The 25986-nt window shown below is 32.1% G+C and overlaps 1 protein-coding gene across 8 annotated transcripts; it reads right to left on the bottom strand.

The window, feature by feature from the left end:
• Positions 1-1566: 1566 nt before the first annotated feature.
• On the bottom strand, positions 1567-25986 carry LOC116777236 (RILP-like protein homolog). Of its 8 annotated transcripts, none has more exons than XM_032670667.2 (9): positions 25586-25986; positions 21483-21615; positions 19035-19174; positions 12308-12382; positions 11701-11799; positions 7390-7559; positions 6738-6872; positions 4957-5036; positions 1567-4781 (listed from the first exon to the last, which is right to left on the bottom strand). In XM_032670667.2, exons 1-8 carry the CDS (start codon positions 25883-25885, stop codon positions 4961-4963), a joined length of 1128 nt encoding a protein of 375 aa, XP_032526558.1. In that variant the 5' UTR covers positions 25886-25986; the 3' UTR covers positions 1567-4781; positions 4957-4960. The 8 variants fall into 8 exon arrangements, with proteins under 8 accessions (XP_032526558.1, XP_061382073.1, XP_061382071.1 ...); XM_061526089.1 differs by having other exon boundaries at positions 6738-6860; XM_061526087.1 differs by lacking the exon at positions 4957-5036 and having other exon boundaries at positions 6738-6863.

The raw sequence follows: 25986 nt of genomic DNA, 5'->3' as shown, positions 1-25986 counted from the left end.
GAATGACTAGAGATTTCAATTCGATACCCAAATTGCATGTTAAGTATGCTGTATGACATACATTTAGCTAATTCTTAACAATTTTAAGCAATAAAACCATTTGATATTTACCACATCACTGCTAATATGCTAATGACAATTGCTTACGAAATTATTTAAAATTCTTATAATACCACAAAAATGTAACGTTGACTTGTTTGTGCAATGCCTTTGCAATCCCATTTCTACATCATTAGCAAATATGCTTCTTCCATAATTTATATTAAATTTCAACCTCAAAAATATCAATAACTTAAACATTCGATACGAATTAAGTCAGTAGAAATTGCAAACACTTTTGGTTTTTTGCTGTGTTTATGTTAATATAAAATACCACAGATAAGGAGTTTTATTTTAAAATTTATTTAATTGATACTAACGATATCTATTCAAATGGAATTCCTTTCTAGTTCCTTAATTAGGTGCTTTCTTTTACGAATTATTTATTATACTCTATTTTGGTTGCCACGATACTATGATAAATATATATATATTCTTTCATTTAATGACACTAGTCACACTCACAGATATTTTTAACGATTCAATTTCATATAGCGAATGAAGCCATAGCATAAATTTAAAAAATATATATATATAAAATTATGTAATTATACATAAAATTTTTGTTATCTGTGTCATCGTTTTATAGTGACGTTTAAAAACACCATTACTTTAAGGGCTTAAATTACCTAATGCTTAATTAAGCTAGATTTTTTTTGTAAATATTGTTTTTAAGAAATATTTAAATGTAAAATATTTTTTTAAGTAATATAAATAGATTGATAAAAAATAAAAAACATGTCATATCGCATTATAAGGCAATTGTATTTCATACTATCTCATTCAGGAATTCTTAAGTAATAATGCGCTGTACAACAAACGATAAAAAAAATGTATTTAATTTTATAAATATATTTGATTGTATGGAAATCAATTTATTTTTTCGAAAGTATTAGTCACTGGACTGGACTGTAACAAACTAATCTATTTATTGTCATTATTTTAATGTATTTTTATTTATCTTGAGCATATGTGAAATAAAACAATGTTAATAAATTACTTAATAGTTGTAGTAGACACATCTTTCTTCAAACTGTGATTTGAGAACCGGGGGGAAAAATTATACCTGGGGTAGATTGAATAACATTGTTCCTTAATAGTTATCGTACTTGGGTTTAAAGGCGACGCTCTGAATATATGCATATATATATTAAGTAAATCTGATATTTTTTTAAGATTCCATAGAATTAATTCAATGCTTGAACCCCTTTGCAAACTACTTACCATCGACATTAGTATGAAGAAATTTCATACGTATAAATACACTTTTTTAAATAAGAGCATGAAATAGGTAACGGTTGAATGCATACTGCCAAAGATTGGAAGAGTACGCGCATTTAGTGAGGGCTAAGTTCAGCAATTATTTCTTTAGTTAACTGATGAAAAATTTGTTATTAATTGTGGCACAAATAAAAAAACCGGCTTCTATTATAAATTCATTCTTAAGGTGATTAAATAAAAGTCACATTAAACTTAACATTAACATATCTTTAATTTGACACCGTCAACTAATAAATTTTATATATGTATCGTAACAATTAATTGTCTTAAATTTAATTACCATCGATGCAACTCACAAGACGTGAACGGATGAAGGATGAGGTGTCACCAGAAAACCAAATAATCGTCTTATATAATGAAGGGAATATTACCGTGATAATACTGTTTTATTATTACGTTAATAATATCTTTGAATTTCGAACACGAGTGATATTCCCCCGTTTATACAGCTTATAACGAATAGTACTGTGACTAGCATTTTTAATATAATGACACCTGTCATCGTAATGACAAATTAAATCTGACGTTTCCAGAGCTAGTGTACCGGTAATATTGAAATAAATCCTATAATATTAGGAGCAATTTTTGTTGTAGTGTGTTACCTTTTCCATGTGTGAGTGGATATGCTATCTCACTCAAAGACAATATAGAATATTTTGTCTCGCTCACATTGGAGACAAAAGAAAGCGCTAGATTAAATAAAACTTATGTGTGAATAAATGCGAATGTGTGATATGCTATCTCGCTCACACCCAAGAAAAAAGCGTGATGTCTCGCTCAGATTTGAACGATACTGCAGGTAAAAAGAAGAATATTGGAGGCGATACAAATATCTATGAACAAGCCTAAGGAATGATTATATTCTTACTCTATGACAAAGCCCTAATAACTTAATTAATCACGTGATCCGAACAGAGGCACAGTCGAACATTCATTTTGTATATATTAACTAGAAAATGTAAATTTGCAATCAAAAACCTATCACATAATATTAGTGGTTTAGTGATGTCTAGTCGTGGTAGGTTTAGTATTAGTACTGCTGTCTACGTATTAAATATACTAGGGCATATTCTACACAACTTTTTTATCATAACGATTATTTGAAACATCCGTATCATAAAGGCCTAACTAACGATATGTTTAGCAAAAGAAATTTGATAAATATGTAAATTGTTTGATAGAAATGATAAAATAAAATAAACGAGTGGCATTTAGGAGAAGGCTTAAAATTAAAAAAAAAACCGATCTAGGTTAAAAATCGTCGATAACATTCAATCTTGGCGTTCCTTTAAATTTGATCAGCAGAACGAGCCATCTGAAAGAGATTTACATACTAAAACTTATAATAAAATGAAAACACCATACCGCACCACAAAATAAAACATTTTTAGCAAAATAAATGAACACTGGATATATACTTATTACAATAATAAACAGGATAATCATACAAAAAAGTTTCATTATGCATATTTCGATTTTTTTTTAAATTCAAGAACACGATTCTAGCGATTTAATATATATATTTTTTTTATAAGCAAAACGAAACTTATTTACTCTTACAATGTAATCTTAAACACCGCAACACTTAACGTATGACTCACATACACAGCCCTATACATATATTGGTCACAATTGGTTACAGAGCATTCGTTAAATAAATTAATATAAATTATAAATAAAATAACATAATCACCAAACAACAATTATACTTTTTTTTCGTATTAAATTATTAACATCTGTCACATTTTTAAAATTGGAATAAATAATTTCGATAATTCACTTAAGAGATAAATATTTAAAAAAAAAAAACAAAAAAAAAACAGACAAGGCAATTTCAATGATTACAGAGTCCAAGTTTCATATTGTGCTATTTAAATGTGTCAGTGGTATATTTGTTAAAATTGTAACGACTATATCTAGTACATCATATAACTATTACATAACACCACGATTAAGTTTGTTACTGCAACCTAGAAATTTATTTTCTATATAATAAAAAAAAAAAATCTATAACTAGCACACCCACTTCTACCCACACAGGTTATGTTGTTTATGATCCAAATGCCTCAACCATAAGCCGAGCAAAAATTTCAATACATTTACAACGCAGATATACATTTCGCTTTCGTTGTCATCGAAACATGAAAATCTTTTACCGTAATGTACGTATGAGACCAACTTCATGAATATCTTACGTAAATTTTTGCTCAGCAATGAATTCTCGACTTTAACCTCGTCTTCGCCACAGATACTACAATCACAAGTTCTACTAACTAATGTACCGGGAGTATCTTGTATGCTAGCAACACTATCGTCGCTGTCATTATTTAATATAACATTAGGCAGACTGAACTCTTGATTCAAATCTACGCGGAAAGACACATTCCTTTTCAGTTTCCTTATTTCAGACAACCCGTCGCCGCTTTTATATTTAATTTTATAATTGCTCTTTAAACTATTGAAAGGTATATCATTAATAGCCTCTGTCGATGTCGTTCGAGCTTTGCTACTATAGAGGTCATCGCAACTTTTGAAATGGGTTAACTTATATTTCAGGACTTCTTTTCTCAAGTTCTGTATCGGGTTATCCTGCCATGGGCTTTGAGTGACGCCGATTCTTCTTTGACGCGTAATTCTTTCATCTTCTTTCTCTTTCTCACAATTGTTGCTTCTATAAACAGGCGCCCTGAACTCTATACCACCCTTGTAGTCCGTTTCAACTCTATCAGAATTATCTTCTTCATTCTTTTCATCCTTGTAGTCATCGAAGTTCTTAAAGGAGTAGGTTTTTTGGAGCTTCCTTATCTGAGGTGTCAACATCCCACTTTCTTCCTCGATGCCTTTATAAGTACCCTTCAGCACGAGCGGCGTTAAATTTCCAAAGGAATTGGTGATATCCAACGAAACATGCCGGCTCCTCATCCTCACTGGAGGAGCCTGGACATCCTCGAAGCTCCTGTATTGTTCCAAACGCAGGCTCGCCCCCACTTCCGAATCCAGCGACCAATACGAATCCGACAGCCCAGTATCAGACAGCGTCTGAAGGTAATTGAATATATCGACGCCGCGATCCAGCGAGATGGACCTCTGTAGCGGTACGTCGTGTTCGAATCTGAAGTCTATTTCGTAGTCCTTAGTGTCGTTGGTGCCTAACCACGTGTAGACTTCGTTATTCCCTAGCGCCAGTTGTAGCAGCTCATACCGGAGATCGCGCGGACGGTTGGTGGCGTATGGACACTGGGTCTGGAGGGGCTGGTGTAGCTGTTGGGTGTGTGTGTGGTGTATGGGGTCGGAGTGTCTACGCGGGGGCGGTGGCGGCCGCGGCGGCGCCGGAGCGACCCAGCTGACGACGCGAGAACCCCCCCACGGCGATATCAGACTCAGCAAAGAGCTTGCGAAAACTGCGGACCGACAACTCTTCCTTAACACATTATCATACACAAAACAAACTGAACAATCCTTTCTACTAGCAGCGTTACATTAGCGGCAAACAAGAAAAAATAGACAGTTCTATAGCAAACTAAATGAAAAAAATGAAAGTAGACCTGACTTTTGTAGGAATAGGGGTGATAATACCTTATCAATACCAAGGGCCGAAAGAGATCCTCGGTGGCGAACGGCGGCCATCCTGTCGAGCAGTCAGCGCCAACCAGAACCTTACACCGATAGGAATACGACGAAAACCAAAACATTATAACAGAAAATACGGGGACTTTGAGTAAAGTTAGAATAAACAAAAATCCTCATTCAAAAAAAAAAAAAAAGAAAGAAACGTCTACGAATAGAATTTACCAAAGAGATTAGACGAACAATCATCTAGCCATTAGCACAAATGTATAAAAATTGTAGATATAAAGGGACCTTCGTCTAGCTTAACTCTTCATAGTTATATTTCATAGCAGACAGATAACGAATGCTGTTATCAGCACGTATTATGAATTAAATAGCGACCGTTACTATTTTATATGAGGTGGGAAGCGATAAAGCGTTTTGATAGTGTATATACTACCATGCGTTCCGTGCTAAGTGTTTCCAAAGATCTCTTTCGGCCCTGGTGGCATTTTCCATACATTTAGACTATAACGCACCTAGAAGGGATTTAAAAAATAATAATAATAATAATAAATTTTGAAAATAATATAGACAAAAATAAATACTTATGAATCATGCGTCTATCAGACCATAAATAATAGGAAAAATTTACCAGAACCAATATACAAGCTGTTTGCATAATTGAATTAAAAAATATGCCACCATAAAATAAAAGCAATAAATGAATTTATTCTTTCATATTTAAATAATGTGATATGTGTTATTATTTAAATGTTAACTTGATTGGAAATGATTTGGAAAAGATTTTAGTTCAACACTTATTTATATAGAGTACAACACTTTTAAGGCATTGCATAGAGAAGCTAATATATATCAATTCATTTCTGCCTTATAACCAAAAGCCATGAAAAAATGAGGATGAGTAAATGCAACATATAACCAACACCATATAAAATTATTTATATCACAACATTCACATCATGCATGCTCACATCCGTTTTAAACAAAATGCAACATTGAAAACTCCACAGAGGCTGTTAATAATATTTGTGTATTAGAATACTAAAATATCATAAAATTTATAATATTTTAATATAATAATAATAAAAAGCACAACTTTAGGTTATCTAACAAATATTTATCTTTTATTTTACATGCAATTTTAAAATCTCTGTACCCCATATACATATTTCTTTAAGTGTCCTGATCTACATAATTTCGCAAAAAATAAATATTTACGTTATTTGTGTTATAGAAACAGCTACAACGCCATTCCCAATAGTGATGTGCAATTAAAATTAAAAAAGTTGAATGCTGATAGAACCAAAGACATCAGTTGAAATTAATAAATGTAATGAGGGAAAGCATCTTTATATACAGGATATGTTTTAAAAAAAGCTAACGAAAAATTTTTAAATATGGAAATATATTGATTCTATAAGATTTTTCACAACTGTTTAGCCTTTTTTAATGCACTGAAACTATTATATCTTATTATAAATTACAACTATTCCTGATTAAAAATTCTCCTCAGCTAGATTCAACTTGATTGTAAATAATTATAAGGATACTTTCCACTCATATGACATATTAATCCACCCTGTGTATATTTTGAAGCTATTTGACAGTGACAGATTAATGTGTGTATGTGTCTGTGGGCGTGTAGGTGTATGTTTGTGTGTGTGTATGTGTCTGTGGGCGTGTATGTGTATGTTTGTGTGTGTGTATGTGTCTGTGGGCGTGTAGGTGTTTGTGAGTGTTTAGGTGTATGTGTATGTGTGGTTGTATCTTGCATATGTACTCACAACTTCCTTATTCCACTGTTCCTCTTCCAGGGCGCGTCGTCCGGCTCAGCCGGCAGCGGTCCTTGCACCGGTGCCTCGTCATCAACTGCCGTCGTACTTATACTGGGGGATGTGTCCGAGCCGCTGCTGACGATACTATTGTTAATTCAATTTAGAACGTTTATTAACTTATTCACACTACGTTGCCATGGGAAATCGAAGGATGATACATTTAATTTTATTACATTCAAAACCGACTTCGAATCGTCGACTTACAGTTTGATGACAGTGAGGTGCCATGTATTTCTCTTGAAAAGAGATAAAATAAAAACGTCCTACGTTTTTCATATTATTTGGCACCAAGTTATTAAATATATTCAAATTTATTAAAAAAATAACAACATAAAATAAAATGTATTTATTATATATATATATATATATACATACAGACAGACAAACAGATAAGAAATAAATCTACATATGTAGTAATAATTAATGTAACAATGAGTGGAAGAGAATTATAATTATTTTCCCATGATCTTTGTCTTCGGTCTATATTGTTTCAAGGTGTTTATACAAATTTCCAAGCTACGTCACTATAATGACAACTATATAGTTGTCTGTGTGTGTGTGTGCGTATGTGTGTGTGTACATATAAACATGTACAACTCACCTATCAGGTTGTGGCTCGGCCTGCAGGGCTTGCAACTGTTCCTCAGCCCGGTTCAGCTTCAGTTTGAGCTCGTTCCTCTCATGAAGGATGGCTCTCAGCTCACGAACGCTGAACGTCGGTTTAGAGGATTGATCCTCGTCGTCTTCCATAGCCACGCTGCATGACGTGCACTGTAATGGACATCACAAATAATACAATGATTTCAATCGACGACAAACGAAAATTGAGAAATGATACGCCAATAAAACAATTTTTCCGTGGACAGATTACGATCAAAAGCAAAAATGGGCCAAATAATATAACAACATATCTGCATCAGCTTACGAAATCTGTTAAATGTAACACAGTATTGAACAATATTTTAATTAGTAATTTATAATTAGAGTTTCATAAAAGTACAAATAAATATCAAATTTAATTTTTCAGAACATTTGAGACGTGATAAATGTTTAAATGAATCTTAGGTCTTATTAAATGAAACTAGTATTATTCAGATATACTACGCGGATTTTATTATTTAAAAACTAGATAATCCCGACGTTTCGGTTACTTTGCAGCAACCGTGATCACGGGCAGACGAGGTGTGAGGTGGTGGTAGTTTTTTAATAATAAAATCCGCGTAGTAAATCCGAATAATACTAGTTTCATTTACATGAATACTCGCGAAAATCTTAGATCTCATTATTGTGATAAATGTTTTTTTTTTTTTAAATTACAAAATGTTACAAACGGTATTAAATATTCCTTCGTCGCTATGAAAATGTCCCGTCTAAGAATACTGTTACGTCAATTAATAAGGCTTTGTGGAAATACGTGAAAAGTCTATATAGCTTTGCCGAATTCTGTTCTTCAACCAGCGCTGTTTTGCTTATTAGGTTGAAAAATAGTCTATCCCAAACATGTTCCATAAAATTTAATTTCTAAATCATTAGCCATCGTCCATTATACTTGACACGCCTGTAAGGGAATTGTTTACGGTAGCACGGTTTATGTTTCATTGGCTTATATCCGATTGGTATGATGACATGTGTGAGTGCTCTCATCGTTTCTTTGTGTGGGTAATACATAAACTTTTTTGTTTCATACGCGCACAGCACTATCTGGTTGATTTATTATCGCTTCAAATCAAATATTTTTTCTCTTCGAAGTCAATCGTGAATAATTCAGTACTGATCCTCGCTTTATTTTTTAATCTCAAATATAATTTATACTAGATCATAGTTGATTCAACAGCAGAGCCGATCTATAAAATGATGATCGAAAACCTGAGACTTAGCTGTTATGGATGAGAAACGGATCAATCGGTCGAATTCAAACTAAGAACATTTTTTTTTTCGAATTTCAAACGTAGTAGTACCCGTTTGGAAAGGCCAAGTTGTCTCCTTACACTGTCATTTACGCAATTTCCTCTAGTTTATGTCACAACCAGTGACATCCCGGGGATTCGCTTTTATTCAATTTGCTTGCAAAATATATAATTTTTTTAAGTAACATATATAGGGTTTTCCATTAAGGGCGCTTGAACGTGCAGAACTTCCATCGTAGCGTGTGCTGTGTGGCACGTAGCGCCGTCCTGTTGAAACCACATGTTGTCCAGATCCATATTCTCGATTTCAGGCCAAAAAAAGTTGGTTATCATCGACCGGTATCGCTCACCATTGACGGTGACGGCCACACCATTATCGTTTTCGAAAAAATACGGACCAATCACGCCTCCGGCCCAAAATCCGCACCAAACAGTCACTTTCTGCGGGTGCATTGCCACTTGGTGAACCTCGTGTGGATTGGTCTCGTCCCAAATACGGCAATTTTGCTTGTTGACATAGCCATTCATCCAAAAATGCGCCTCGTCGCTGAAGATGATTTTTTTACCAAAATCGGCGTCAACTTCCAACTGCTCTAATGCCCAGTCAGCGAACACACGGCGCTGTCTATGGTCATTAACCTTGAGCTCTTGGGTCAGCTGGATCTTGTACGGGTGCAGGCTCAAGTCACAACGCAAAATTCGCCAAGTTGTCGTCTGCGAAAGGCCGAGTTCCTGTGCGCGACGCGGAATTGACTGCCGCGGGTTTTCGAGGACACTGTCGCGCACAGCGGCGATATTCTCGGCAGATCTCGCGTTACGTTGACGCACGGGAACCGGCTGATTGTTAACTGACCCGGTTGACTTGAATTTGTCCACCAATCGACGGATAGTCGACTCGGCAGGACGATCATCGCGACCGTAAAACGGGCGAAGTGCGCGGAACGTTGCTCGAACTGAAGACCCATTTTCATAAAACAATTTTATGATTTGCACGTGCTGCTCGACACTGTAACCTGCCATGGTGGTTTGGGAGGACGGAATGAATATAACACACTGCATTTGACAGCTGTCACTCAAACAACATGGCCGCAATCAGCTGTCAAAGTTCAAGCGTCCCTATTGGAAAACCCCTTACATTAGCAACCATATTGTTAATCTTATACAAATATGGCAACCCCTTACGTTCGTTAACACGTTGTTAATACGTAAAATGAATGTTTTTTAACAGTAAAATAAAATTATATATATATATATATATATATATATATATATATATATATATATATATATATATATATATATGACGACAGATAACCTAGAGTGGAGGCGTTTTCGAAACGATAATTAATTTTATTTAGTTAAAAAACTATTCAAATATCCAGATACCAGGTACATGATAATGTTACGTTATAAAAACTTTTCTTTTATACCTCCATAGTGCGCACGCGATAGAGACAGTACAATATAGATTGCATTCTGTTAATTTTATTAAAAAAAATATTGAATACACATAAAACTTATACAAAAATTATTTTCTAATCAATTTAGCGACTGATTTATAACTAATTCCAAGTCCCTTTTAGCATTCAGAAAGTATTAAACTATGTTTAGTTAGTTTTAAACAAATTTGTTATTCGGTAATAAAAATATCGACATTTCAAATAAAAAATTCTCATATTGCTTTCATCATTTTAATTATAACCAATGTATTGATATTTGTTGCTATCAAAAACGACTTGAATCATTTTGTAGAAATTATAAAGAAATTTAGCTTACACATTAGAATAAGACATAGATTATAAATCAGCGTAGATCGCGGGATTACAGCATGGAACTTTTATTTTGTTTCTAGTCTCGCACCACAGACTATAAACATCGCTGACTGTTGGCTAACATTTCAAATGCACAAACGGTATAGTCTCTGCTCTGCTCCTAATTCATAAGACCAGACATACGAAGTCGGAGGAAAAATAAAGTATTTAATATATATATATTTACTGGAAATCTAAAAAAAAAAAAATTACAACATTCAAGCCGCTATCGAGTTAGAAAGGTTTTGTTCAATTATTACTTATAATCAAATTATTCTACTAGAGCTATGCATCATGCATGCATAACATCATGCGGTCGCAACAAATACAATTTCAATTTCAATTGTAACGCTCAAGCAGAGCTCATAGCAAGCTTGCTGGTCTTATTCCAAACAAACACTAACAGTGATTTGCTCTTTGGTTAGTTAAAAAACATATTGACAATAACATTTTAATATGACGTCAATAGAATATTATTTACATATATTTTATATACGTGAATATTTTGTTCGTACTTTAAATTCATTTGTAATGAACCACACAACATATAGTTGTGTGACGTCTAAGAAAAACCATATCTTTTTTTATTCCCTACAGATCTTTAATTAAATAATGCATATTCCAAACTTTATATTCATTGTATGTTGCTATGTATAATAGTCACGGTAGCTGTTATTTAAACATCCTTTCATAACAATAGCGTAAATCATTCGTCAAGATACTGTCTTCGCTTATGACTATACAAGTAAAATTCACGAATATGATATTTATCGACTTTAACATAAAGTTTAAAATCATTTATATATAGAACATTAATAGGTTTATCAGTGAAATGTCTTAGCCATGCAGTTAAAGATTTCTTTAGAGAGAACATTTGATATGTATGTCAGTAAAAAGTGAGTATTTCTATCTCAAAATAGAAATGTCAAGACACTTGAGTGGAAAATCTCTTAGTGAACGAACAGCTTCAGCGCCGTACGTGAAGATATTCATATTAAGGTTGTTTATATTTAACAACATACAAATATATATATCTTAATATAAAGGCGTTGTTAATGCAGCTAAGGCGAAGCGCAATTGTAAAAAGTATGAAAAAAAATTTCACGTCTGAACGATTTGATTGGTTGCTTTTAAGTTACTCATAAACGTAATTGTTACTTTGCGTTTCCTTTATGTTTTATGTGTGTAAGTTACCTTATTTTTTGCATCTGATTTCTGTAGCGCGGTGATGTCTCTCTGTTGTGATTGAACAATGGCCGTGAGCTCGGTTCTCTCCTCGCACACTAAACGCATCTGAAATAATCAAATGTACACATCACAAACTTCATTCTATCTAACTTCAGGTTTCGTCAAAAAAAATTTTTCCTTATAATTATTTCTGCTGAAATTTCATTACGAATTTGACGTAAACAAAAAAAGCGACGTAATATAAATTGAATTATATTTCTCTGTATTTAATCTAAACAAATTGTTACATTAAATATGGAGAATAAATTTAAAAAATGACAAATTTACATTTTTTTTATTGTCTGAAAGAAATATGAGGAAAAGAGTACGTAATTTTTATCATAGAAACATAAATACAGGCATATAACTTTGAAAAATATGAATAAAATTCATTAAATACTAATCATCGAAACTAAAATAAAAATCTTAATTTCACATACAACTAAAAAAAATATCACAGAAGTTGTACTCATTTCATTTGATACGTATATCGTTGGAGTGGGAACACTGAATAGGAATGGGAATGTAGTCCAGAGCTAGATGAAAAGCCCTAATGAGGTCGTTCACCACCAACCTGATTTTGAAGCTGCTTGTGTTTCCGTCGAAGATCACGACTGACCTGTGCCAATTTCTCCACTTGGTTTGTCAACTGCAACGTATCCAAAATAGCCATTTGATAGACCAACTCTTCACACACGTGATAAATTAATATAATAACAGGTGAGTATACCGCGTTTTTGGACGTAGTGAGATAAAAGGTATCAGTTATTTTGGAAGCGATGTCCCCGTTGAATCAAGATAGTGCTTATCGGAATTATATAAAAAAAATATAACGTGAAGGAAATTCTACGTTCCAAAGTGTTCGTAATCTTATTTATATGACTTATTTGTTGAATTGTCAAGATAATATTATAGATGACGGCTTTAGAATTAAATAAAAAGGTCGGATATATATATATTTTTTTATTAGTAAAACTTAATTATTAGTAAAATATTTTACCTATAAACAGCCAGTTTCGATTGCTATGTTTGATTTAATGACATCGCCAAGAAAGAGTGACGTGTCGTATTCATACGGTTAAGAATTTCGATTGACGAATAACAGACAGTTGATATTTTTTTCTGTGCCCATAGTATTTCATTTAACTTCCTTATTATGGAAACAGGTTGTTCAGAACAGACGAAACTTACTTGACCCTGTTGTAATTTTTATATAGGTACATATGCACAGAGTTTTGTGATTGACAATGCTTTTTTTTATGTATTTAGAGCATATTAATATTTCTAAATCATCTCATTTTCCTTACGAAATCAAGTCTATAACTTTACAAAACAGCTAAGCGGATAGTACTTTCATTATGAACTCGAGTCTCGACATACCTTGAGATTCGTAATAAGTTATTGTTGCAGTACCTAGTTGTATGCAATAATTTTATCTTAAAATAATATTTTAAGAACAGAAATGAATAGAAATAATATCTCGTTTCTTATATTTTTCATCGTCGCAATGTGAATAAATATTTTATTAGTCTAATTTAATTTGTACACAAAATTTAATTGCTTTTTCTTTAAGCTTTTCTTACAATACACAAATTTTAGGGAATGATTTGATTTTCGCATATAGATTTTATCTTATACAAGTTTTAAATGTGTTGTATGTTTAAATACCTACATACGTCTCTGTGAATCATTTATAATAGCATAGGTAAAGATCTCATGATGTTAGTCATAAGATCTTCATCTGCTTGACCAATTTTAGATGAACCCCAGCTAAGAACCACGTACGACTCGTACGCGAGTGTAAATCTGCTATTAGGATGTGTTGCATGTGAAAAAAAGCATCGGAATTTGTTTCAGAGCTACGATGTCACAGACTCATGCACTGACAGACAGAGAAGTCACAGTTATGACAACCTTCTTTTGTTTCTTATTTTTAGAATGAAATTGATTTAATCACGTAAGAAACAAAGTCACACAAATGTTATACATATACCTATAACATAAATTTCTTGAACTAAATAAATCTTAATAAAAATATATTTAAAATGATGAATTCTTATACTTATTAGAATAAAAAATCCTAAACATTTTTAACTTCCTCTTACTCTTCACGGACGCAATACATTGTGAGTTACTGAAGGACATACGTAAGTTTTTAAACCGAAAGCATTACTATTAATCACATATATCTATGTAATCTCTGGTTGTGATTGATCTATTTTTATGTCCCACGTAAACTTATTACCACACTTATCGTAACTTTCGAATAGAACTGGACAAACTAGTAATGAAAGTGATCAGTCTAAATGGAATCGTAAAAATAATTACTTCTGCAGCATCGTAGATAGGAAGAAATATATTATGGCAGCTAATTGGTACCTCTAAAAGTCGATACAATGAGAAAGTCTCATGCCATTTCTAGACGCTCCATACATTTTCTTAGAAATATTTTATAACATAACATAATTAAAAGAATTCATGAGGACACATGTACAATGAGATAAATCTTATGGTCTGTTCAGAAGCATAAAATTTGTCATCCAATTATTTCCATTTGGTCACTTCAAATGTGACTAATATATGACGTATTCCCCGTTAGTATATGTTATATAGACCTTTGTTGGTAGAGAATATAACATTTATATAATACGTTGTACGCTATACATCACACATCAGTATGCTTGGCATAAGTAAATACAAAGCGTTTCCTGTGTGTCGTGTACTTGCAAATATTAAAATAACTTCAATGTGCGATGATTTATGAATGAAAAACTATAAATATTCGGTATACAGTGGCGTGTCGTTTGCATTGGTTTTCCAGTACGGTGGTATCAACGTAGGTATTGAAATAAAAATTGTGTTTAAAAGACGATCCCAATTCGTAGTAAATATATCTTAACGATATCTTTGTTGAATTTATATTCTCATCATCGTAATAAATAAAGGCGATCGATCACAATTGTTATATTTTTAATACCTTCCTTATATAGGGTGTACAACCTCTGTCCAAACATCCCACAGTCGAATCAAATTCCCTTTTAATACAGATCTACAAACACGACGAAACTTTAAACTACCATAACGTCATGTCATTGAAATTATTTATAAAATGAATAAATTATATATTTCATCATATTTACTTCATATAATATATATATTTATGACTCATAGTGTACTTTCAAAAGACAAGTTCTCCATTGTAATTTGGTACTCACGCCAAAAGAGAGAATTAACGTGAACAAACAAACTATCGCATATGTATAATTTAGAGATGAATGAATATAAAATAACACAAGTGGATAGAAAAAAAAGATTACATATGAAATTTATTTTTTTCTTTTTTGTGTATGTTAAGCATATAAATTTAGAATATATTACGTAAACATTGATTTTATATAAACAGAAATGTGACGGATTTTTTTTTTAAGTTTTGTAAAAAATTTAATGCTAAATTTCACGTTAAAACATAAGACATTTTTCTTTTAAGTTGGATAGCCTCAAAGTTGTATCACCTGTCCGTCAAGTTTCAATGAGATTATAGAGCGAGCGGACGCACGTCATCAGTTACTTGAAGTACGAAATATTGCAGTGAGAGAAATAAGTTTATATAAAAATGAATGCCCTAATTACAATATACAAGATATTTACGATTTACACATATTTTTTAATCTAGATAAAAATGAATTGTTGAGAATTATCGACGGATTGATAATGAAACAAGATAAAGCGAATGATTTTAAAATAATATTATCGTATCATGTAAATTCGAAATACTGTCCTGAATAACAAATCATAATATAAAAGAAAAAAATTGCTTATCGCAGAGAAAGAGAAGTTATAGTTGCGTAAAAATACGTAAAAAATAATAATAATGAAATAGTCTTAGTTATTCCATAAACTGGAAGTTCGGTAATTATTGAATTACAAATTATATAAAATACTTATATGTAAATTGTTATATTCAATTGTATCTTAGTATAATAATAAAATAAATATGAACTTTTTAAAGTGAAGGTAACGCCGCGGTATCGATGCAACTTGGACGTCTACTTTCACCGCTTACCGTCGCCATGGCAGACGAGACAGAAATCGGTTATCATTGATTCTGAGAGCATATGTTATACAACTATTATACAACTTAGGCATTAACGCTAATTATGACCAGCTACAGACATCGATATCAACATTCAAAACTACAACCCCACACCGTTCCTTTTATTTACATGTCCGATAGAAACCAACATTTTTAACTCTCATGGACCTTTGAATGAATTATTACGTAAAACAGTGTAATGTAAGTTTATTACGTTACGTTGATGTACCGAGGTAACGTATTTTTTATTCGTAATCTTTGAATTACTTAGCGATATATTCATGACAACAACATTGTTAAATAAGCAAAGTTCTAACCGTGCATCTGTATGAACACGGCTCTAGCTGAATATGTCTCTAGCTATTCAAACTGTTTGCTATATGAAATGTCACAGTCGACGACGTGACCTACCTTTGGGTTTCTATAGAAAGCAATCTTCTCCATTTTATATGTATTCTGTTTGCTCTATCTAAACTACATTACATCGTAAAGGTCAGGCAATGGCAAATGAGCTCATCGCTTAACTTGGCGAAATGTTAGCGGGCGAGGTGAAATGGTGAGGGTGTAGCGAAATTCGAAATTACTTTATTTAATGAGATATTAGACGCGGGATCGCTGGATTTAATGACTTCCAAGATTCGGTTACATTATATCATCTTGTTTCGTAATTTTTTAATAGTTATTTTTTTTTTAATATGCACATATCCCTTGAATGACCTTGATGCTTATAACTTAAATACTTATGCTAATGAAAGGACTTCTCAATACTCATCTTAAAAAACATAAAACTTATTTCAGTATTTACTGAAAAAGTGAAAAAAAGCCATGTTATTTTTAGAGTATTATAATTATCGTTCGTTGATACTGGACGAGGAATGTCCTTAACTCTTTGATATATTGCAAATTTTGCGAATTCCATATTTATTGTTCGGAATGCAACCTATTGAATGGACGCAAAAGAAAAAAAAAACTCAAGCAATTCTTCTACGGAAAAGCGAAATGCAATAAATAATAATAAACACAAAAGAACGTAAAAAAAATTACGTCACTTTATTGTTTGGCGTGATGCATAAAAGCCTTCAAACTTTATAAATATCCATACAATATTAAAATATAATTTCGTAAAAGTCTCTTACGAAAGTTTCATTACAGTGTTATGACATCTCGTGTCAAGTGTAAAAGTAAAGTGTGCTTAGTACGAGACGGCGGCTTTGAAATAATGACAAACAGTTGCAATGTATTTAGATCAAGTCCTCTGTTTAAGATTATAATAAGTAAGATTTTTATTATCTATGTAATGTTTGTCTTTCATACACACACTAGTTTCTATATATTCTTATTCATATAAAAAAATAACCTTATATCAAACTTTTTTAGTACAATTTATTTGAATCTCTTAGTTCGTGTATCACAAAATGTAACCCGCTTTCATGTCGAGAGCTGTTTTATAAAGTTTGTATAATTAAAGAGGCTGTTAATACTGTTTTAATTAAACTTAAAACGTTACGTAATAAGAAGCTCGCGTTAAAAGTAGTAAAATTTTATATTGCATGATAGATCGTTTCATCGATATATCGTGTAATTATGATAGATTTTCTGTATAAATCCTATCATATTATGAATTATATTTTTAAATTATAGATCTATTGATACTTTTTAGACACACAATTTCCAAGATAACTATCGTGTCTGAAAAAAAAAAATACTGATTGTATTTTTTATTTTCTTTTCATCATAATTTAAGTGAATTTATTTAAAAGTACATATATTTTATGCTTGAGGTGTTATCCTCATACCGAACTGACTTACAAAGCGTTTTAAACAAACGCTATATTCAAAAGTAAAGGAAAGATTTTTGTTTCCTATCTAGAAGGGCAACATTGCATGAGAACTAACTAACAGGGTCTGAAACGGTATATTTTCTACGGCTCATATAAGTGTTATTTATTGAATAAATAAAAAAACGTCCCAAAATATATTTATTTTTTTTTTCATTCGTTAAAATTTATAGTCTATTTACCTTGTAAAAATACCTACGATACGATATGATGCTATTCTCTGTCTATACTATTTTTATTAACACATTAATTAATCGCTTATATGAAATGTGATTACAGAAAGACTTTTATTATTTTTAATTAATAACAGAATTTAAAATCTCGTCTGCTATTGATAACATTATCAATCCCATTATCTAATATATGAAATAAAAAAAATAATTTATAGTTTAAATTGAAATCGGAATTTTAATACCATTATATAATATATAATATATAATTACGTGTTAGGATCCGATAACAATTCCTAAACAACACAATAATTTTACCGCCACGTTCTAACACAGATAGCGTTCATCGAGATTATTTAAATGTCGGTAAGTTTCTTTCATCTGAATGAAAATACTACAGGAAAAAAAAACATTAAACTAGCAGCAATGCCACAGATAAGATAATGTCATATTTACGAACACAAATACATTCCAATGTGTAATAAACAACACGCTAAATAAAACGAATACTGTCATACGTAAATAAACTTATTATACATGAGAATTTAGTGCTCGTTTTTCGTCTCATTTGTCATTTTTGACAATTCCATGGTGACGTCATCGAGGTTACATTCCTCTCTCATATACAAATACGTCAAATCATAGAATGATTGTCATCCTCTACGTTGTTAGTGCTATGAAGAGACTCAGTCTTGTTGACTAGCAACAGATTTATAACGACATCAAAATAGAATAAATTCAACGCGTCCAATTTTAATTCAAACGATATACTTGATTCCAACAAATCGACAAATTATCAATTCGTCGGATAAGAGTTTTAAAAATTGTGTACCAACTTGGTCTGCAGTAAGTTACCTTACTCTTTTTTCTTATTAAAAACTTTTAGAAGAATTTCCATGTCATGACTAGGTAGATTTTCGAATAGATCAAGTAACTATTCAAAGTCAATTATAATATTATATCTTTATATATATCTGCTAAATAACTAATCTGGTGTAACTTACTGTTATAGTGTTTATGTATTGAGCCTTTTTTAAAAATTTATATTTATTAATTTTAATAAGACAACCTTCGGATTTGTAAGTTGGAATGGGACTGACTGAAACTTGAAGAAATGTAGACGCTGAGACATTAGGAGCTATGAGTCGACTGGAAGTATGTCGAGTAGGCAAGTAAGGGTGCAAAGCAGTTATAACTTACGCTGTCAATGAGCTGCTGCTTCTCCTGCAGCTGGAGCTCCTGGTGTCTGAGCGTCGCCCGCTGCTTCTCCGCGGTGCTGCTCAGACGGGACAGCACCTCCTGATCGTGCTCCCTGGCCGGGGACGGCGGGGCGCTGGTCCCTAAACATTATTTACAAGACCCTCTGTGTTATAATAGTGTCCGTTTTGTATTACATTCATCAAATATATTGATCGATGTTGATTTGTCTGTGTGATGAAGTACAAAAAAATATATAATTTTGTACCGTTTTGTAAAAATGCTATTGATGATTTAAACAAAAAAAATATGAGAAACAATACGAGTTGATGAAAATAGAACGTGGTTTTATGTACCCACAGGTAATAACAAAGTTACAATAGACTGATATTGAAATGTAAAATTTTAATATAGAATTGTATAGAAAAAGATGATATAAATGATATGTACCTTTCAAATTATGATATTTATCGATTCTTTTGTACTAAAAAAATCTGGTTTTAATAATGAATTTTACTACTGTTTAAGTGGTGGAATATTTCAAATATAATTATTGAGTAGAGACTTTATATAAGCAGTTCGCACGCAGCATGTTGCAAAAAACATATTTATATTAATATTACAATTGAAAACTATCAAAAGTATTACGTAATACCTAAGACGAGGTGAAATGTAAAAATAAATAATAAAAATAAAGTATTCGCGAAAGCATGAGTGTGTTTGTGTGCGTGAGTGCCTACTTAAGTATGCACGAGTAAATGTGTTTGTTGTGTGTGTTCATGTGTATGCGTGTGTACATGGATGTTGAACAAAAATATAAAAAACAAATAAAAGAATTCGCATGATCTTCATTGAGTGAAAGAGTGCAAGTAAATGTGTGTTTGCTGTTTTATCTCTAAGAGGCATAAATAGGCATAATTACATTCGCACGTGCATGTTTATATGTATGGGCATATGCCTATGTGTTTGTAACCCCTCCACGTGTTTATGTGTATTTTTGTTTATGGCAGCACGTAGTTACGTGATGAATCTTCTTTTCTTTCATTCGCGGTTGCTAGCGTGTGTAATATGTGTAAAAAACAGACATATGCGTGAACTTGTAGGTGTGCTTGCTAAGTTATATATGTATACTAGTATTTGACCCATGACTCTGTCGGCAAGAGCATCAGTTGCGCTCGTAGAGAAATGTATAAAGTGTATTAAATCATTACATATAGTAACCTACGTTGCAGCCTTTTCATTTAATATAAACTAGTTACCGACTGCAGCGCCATCTGCATGGCTGATTTGTGAATCTAAACCATCTGGGGCGCGATCCATTTGGTTATACATAACATACACTGGCCACCAATTTCGGCATACAAAGAAATTAATTCAAATCAGTCCAGCCGTTTAAGAGCCGTTTAGTGCCGAAGACACATAGAGAAAAATTGTATATTACATAATATAAAAATATACTTCGCCAAATAAAATAAAAATCTATAACAAAAAATTATAGTGGGAATTCGCTTGTACATGCTTGCTAGTGTCTGCCTGCTAATGTAATGTAATTTTACCAAAGCGATTTAATACTGCTAGTAAATTTAAATAATATCAATGAACGGTCGCTTTTGCGTATACGTGCGCGTGATTGTATATGCGTGTGAATGCGCATGATCATATATGCGTGTGAATGCGCATGATCATATATGCGTGTGAATGCGCATGATCATATATGCGTGTGAATGCGCTAGAATGTGCGTATGTGTGTGCGTTTCTTGTGCTTGCGCTTGTGCCTGTGCTTATCCTTGTGCCTGTGCGCGTGTTCGTGCCCTTTCTATTTGTGTTCATGTGCTGGTCCTATGCATGTGCGGATGTGTGCTTATGTGAATGAATGCGTGTAATTGTGAGTTGTGTGTTCGTGAGCATGTATGTGTTTTCGTGATTACGTATGTATGTGTGTGCATGTGTGTGTATGTGTGTGTATATGTGAGTGAATATGTGTGTGCATGAGTGTGTGTTTGTGTGTGTGTATGGGTTTATATATGTGTTTGTGGATATGTGTTTCTGTGTGTTCGTGTGTATGAGTACGTGTGTGATTGTACAAGCAGGTATGGGAAGGGCGTTTGTCTGTGCACTTGTTTGAATGTGAGTGTGTGTGAGTGTATGATTATGTATGTTTGTGTGTGCGTGGCCTATGTATGCAAATGCGGAATGCAGACGCGTGTGCCCGTGCACGCATGCGTCTTAATAGAAATGATTTGAAATACGCCATTGGAATAATAAGTGTTAACAAAAAAATTAACGCGTTCGCAATTTTGATTTTATCTTATAAAAAGGCGAAATGAAATATTAAAAAAAAAAACACAAAAACACAATGCACGAAAACAGAGAAATATGTCTAAGCGCTCTTTTAAGTGTGAGTGTGTTTCAATGTGGGTGTGAATAAAAATAAATGAAAAAATATCATACATTTCCAAAACTCACCGTCCGCTGGCGAGTTGATGGTACGTCTCAAACGTTTATTCTCGTCCTGGAGCCTGGCGACGGCTGTGACCAACTCAGCTGATTCCGTCCTCCACTGCTCCTCGATAGCCTCTATCTCCTACACAATACGATACAATGTAATCAAAATAATATTGCGATATTTATAATAAGCAATAGGGCAAAATATCGACTTCTTTCAATTACGGGGATATGACGAATGGCAATAGAATTTTTACAATGTTAATCAAAATTAAAGACTTTGTCATAGCCAGGTCTCTAAAGTCGAGACTTGGTGACTTCCGATGGTAAACCTTGACCTTGTTTCTAGATTTTTCGATCATAACAAGTTTTACATATTAAAATAATAATAAAAAAAAACAATGTTCTCTTACAGCGCAAACAATTAAGGGATCAGATAACATTGTATTTAAAGTGATTTTTTAATACGTATTCAGTATATTTAATATATTTGTTAAAATGTATATAGAAAAGACTGTAGCTGTTATAAAATGAAGATGAAACTAATCTTAAAATGTAAATCCTGATTTTAAAATATAAGAGACGTTTCGTCCCATTTTACTGTTCAAGTTTTTCAAAGACGAAAACATGTTAATTTTTTAATGTAAAAAAAATATATATTTTTTTGGACATTTTTAACGACATTGAAGTAATTTAATAAGAGCCAAACTGGACGTCAAACATGATGTGGTTAGCGGGTGAATAGAGTCAATGAATTTGATGTTATTCAACTAATAATCACAATGGAAGGCATATTGAAACTCGTTAAAACGTAATCTGGTCAAGGTATTCATTAATATCTGAATATTCTCACTAAAATATTTATTAAATTATCAGTGTTACACCAACTTACAAAAGAAAACTGTGCTATTTTATGGGCGGTTTTTTGCAGACCTACGTTCTTGTAACAGAAACAGTTAATTAACGTGACATTAATTTGTTAATAAAATTTAGAGTATAGCTCAAAGGTTTTTTTATGAAATAATTTTAATTTATGACGAAGTTTCTTATCCCAGTTCCCTCCGTGGTTTGAATTTGCAAATATTATCATGTCGGCAAACAATAGGTGGTTAATGATGAAATGAGAGACAGTTCGATCGGATTGAGAGAACTTTAAAATTTTGTTTATGAAACCTGTTTCGCATAAACTATAATGTACGAAGATAAAAAAAAAACATAAGGATAAAGCAGAAAACAACAAATATACTACGCGATACCTGTATTCGATTTAGAAATTTAGAGCTAAGCTTCAGGCTTATAGCTAAGGTAAAACAAGCAAAGTTTAGAAAAGATAAGCTAAGTTTATCTACTCTAAGCTGCGTAAAATAGTTACTCTAGCTAGAAATAGAACCTTTTCCCAAATTCACATCATTGTTTTTTTAAGTCGACGTAAATATGTTTTTAATGCAACATAAAGCACAAATATATTATGTTTCCAGACAAAACGAGTATAAGGAAGGAGAGTGAGTCTATATAGTAGTGAGTAGTATATAGTCTATAAAAAATATTCTTAAATCATATCAAAGCATACAAAGTATTGATCGGATGAAACACTGCATTGTAATCAAAGTCATCTGATAATGCTGTATAGAAAAAGTTGATGTACTGTGATTGTACTGATATATTTGTATCTTGATTTCTTTTAACGTAGAAATGATAATGATTAAAAATAAATAAATGAAAAAAACGTCCAATAATATAATCACATATATATACGTAAACATGCGTATTCAATATCTAAATGTATTTACCTCAACAAATATAGTCACATCCATATAGTTTTGTAAATAATTTCCGTTAAATAAAAATTTTATAATAACATCATACAACAATAAAAATGGGAAAAAAAATATATGTTTATTATTTTTATCTTTAATATCGTTCATATTTTAATACGCAAAGAAATATTCAAAGAGAAGTAACTTAATTAACTTTTTTTGTGGACAATAAAATTAACAAAATTCATAATAGACTAACACAGCGTAATTATATCTAATATTAAAAAAAAAACCGAACTCTGACCAAGTTACCATTTAATATCAAATTATATAAGTCGACATCTGTCTGTTGGCATTTGATCAGTGCTACAAATTTTTATCAATATAATAGATTTCGAATAATATTTTAAACAAACTATGATAAAAGAATAGAGCTTACGGTTCCTTGGGAAACCAACATCGCCAAAGACCACACCATCGAGGTCAATACGTATAACGAGCCCACTAACGAACTCACTAGAAATAGGTTGTACGCGAAGTGGGAGCGAGAGGTATGACGGCTAAATCTCTCTACAACCTACTAAAAGACTTGGGCCTTTCCAGAACTAATATCAATTCCTGCTTGGAACGTACTTCGAAGGCAACCCTAGTAGGTTCTTTACAAATTTGTTTAGGTAGAAAGAGGAGCTTGGAGGGTGAAGGTGAACGTTTAACGCGCGTTAGATAGGGGCCCCTTGAACCTAGGTAGCAAGTCCCAGGCACTGTTGAAGCTCCTCTCCCTGCAACGCGATGGACCCGGCACCCGCACGGTGAATCCATTGAGAACTAAGAGGTTTCGTCTAAAATTGTCACCGAATTCTAAATCCACAATATTAGTATCAACACAATGGATTAATTTATCAATAAATTTGATAAGCTTGTTTTTATGGCCATAGTATTTTAATGTGAAGAAATATTGATATATCTAAGAAGGAATTATTATAAAAACGATAAAACTAGTGATAGGTATGTAAAATATTGTTTTTTAATATTGATTTCGGTAATGAGGATTTTTTTTTTAATTTGTCAGTTGTTAGTCATATCAGCTTTGACGGCACAACCAAGGAGGTTGAATTAAAATAAAACTCTGTTTTAGATATAAATTGTTGTAGGAGTAAATTCTAAACATTCTCCTTAACAATGATATGTTATCTCCACAAACATGTACATATATATTTTCATCACAGAGTACATTTTTTTTTTTATATCAGCTATGTAGAAAGTAGAAAGTGATTTCTAAAATTTGGTTTAATTGATAATATTATAACATATATAATATATATATACATATATAATATATGTGATTATTTCCTATACTGTTTTTCAATTTAAAGTAACCTTACCGACAAATAGCTTCCATTACAATAGTGTATTTCTATGTAATGTCTTTAAACAAGAAATAGCATGTGAGCTGGGAATGTAATCCAATTATCCAATTGAGAGTAAACACATGTGCGTTAAATTAAACATCGAATAAGCTGATAACAGAACTGAAATGTTCACATTCACCTGTAACATTATTTATATTTAAATGAAAAATATATATAACAATAAGGATAAGATTGTGAACCATTTAAAATTTTAAATAAATGTTACTTATATGAGGTGTAAGGTTTATAAAATATACCAAAAATATTAATTACAGTCTTAAACAGACAAAAAATTGGAAGTATTTTCATCAAAAACTTATATGAAATAAAAACAAATACTAGCAATATAGAGCTGGGAATTTGAGATCAGGCGGTAAATACAATCACTTGATACTTCCTCTCTTAAATCCTCTTAAATTTCCTCATATGACTAACTCTATTAATGTTTTGGACAAGTAATAATATATTTACAATGTGAAATATTAACGAGATTAAATAATAAAAATCTTACTGTTATTGTTACATCATGTTTTTTTAAACAACAAAAAATGCTAAAATTGTTCTTTGTTGTAATTTTAATTTTAATAGTATGGATTGAACGAAATTGTTTTCGTTGAAATGTATCATTTTGAACTATTTGATCTATTATAGATCATTGTAAAGTAATAATGAGTAATAATTCAATTATAAATCACCAAAATGCAATTTCATATATTAATGACCATAATAGGATCTATGACCTGACTGATACTTATTAACGTGATCTATAAATTAGCATAAGTTGAACAAATAGTGGGATGTCAAAGCCGTGCAATATCCAACAGAAACATTATGCGCCTTTTGTAAGACCTGACATACTCAAAGATGTTGAAACTATAGCAAACGTTTCGTGTTCTTTTTCACGAAGCATCTTAATAACCAAATAATTATGACCTCTGCATACCTTTTCGAATCGTTGTCTGTACTCCGCCTTTTCTATTTTATCGTTTTCTAACTGCGATATCTTCGCTGTTAATTCGTTCAATGCTTGATTCTCCTTTTCATTGCGTACAGCCAAATTTTCTAATAATTCCAGCGCATTTATCACCTTCGGTAGTAGAGCTGTTACAGCTTCAGGGCCGTATTTTTCGATAATTATTTCACATTCCTTTCCAATGTCCGAAGCCATATCATAAACATCTACAACGGTCACTTCCATATCGTAATCTGGCATTTTCGCGGAGTATCGCCTGCGGTACGGCATTTAATACCTTTGTTTTCACTCCACCTCACCCAGTAAACTAATCTTACAGAAAATTATCTGTCTGTCGCCAGTGCGCCATTATTACTGAAGTGAATTGTCAA

The sequence above is a fragment of the Danaus plexippus genome, chromosome Z, assembly GCF_018135715.1.
Source record: "Danaus plexippus chromosome Z, MEX_DaPlex, whole genome shotgun sequence".
NCBI classification, from domain to species: domain Eukaryota; kingdom Metazoa; phylum Arthropoda; class Insecta; order Lepidoptera; family Nymphalidae; genus Danaus; species Danaus plexippus.
This window is presented reverse-complemented; position numbering and strand designations above follow the sequence as displayed.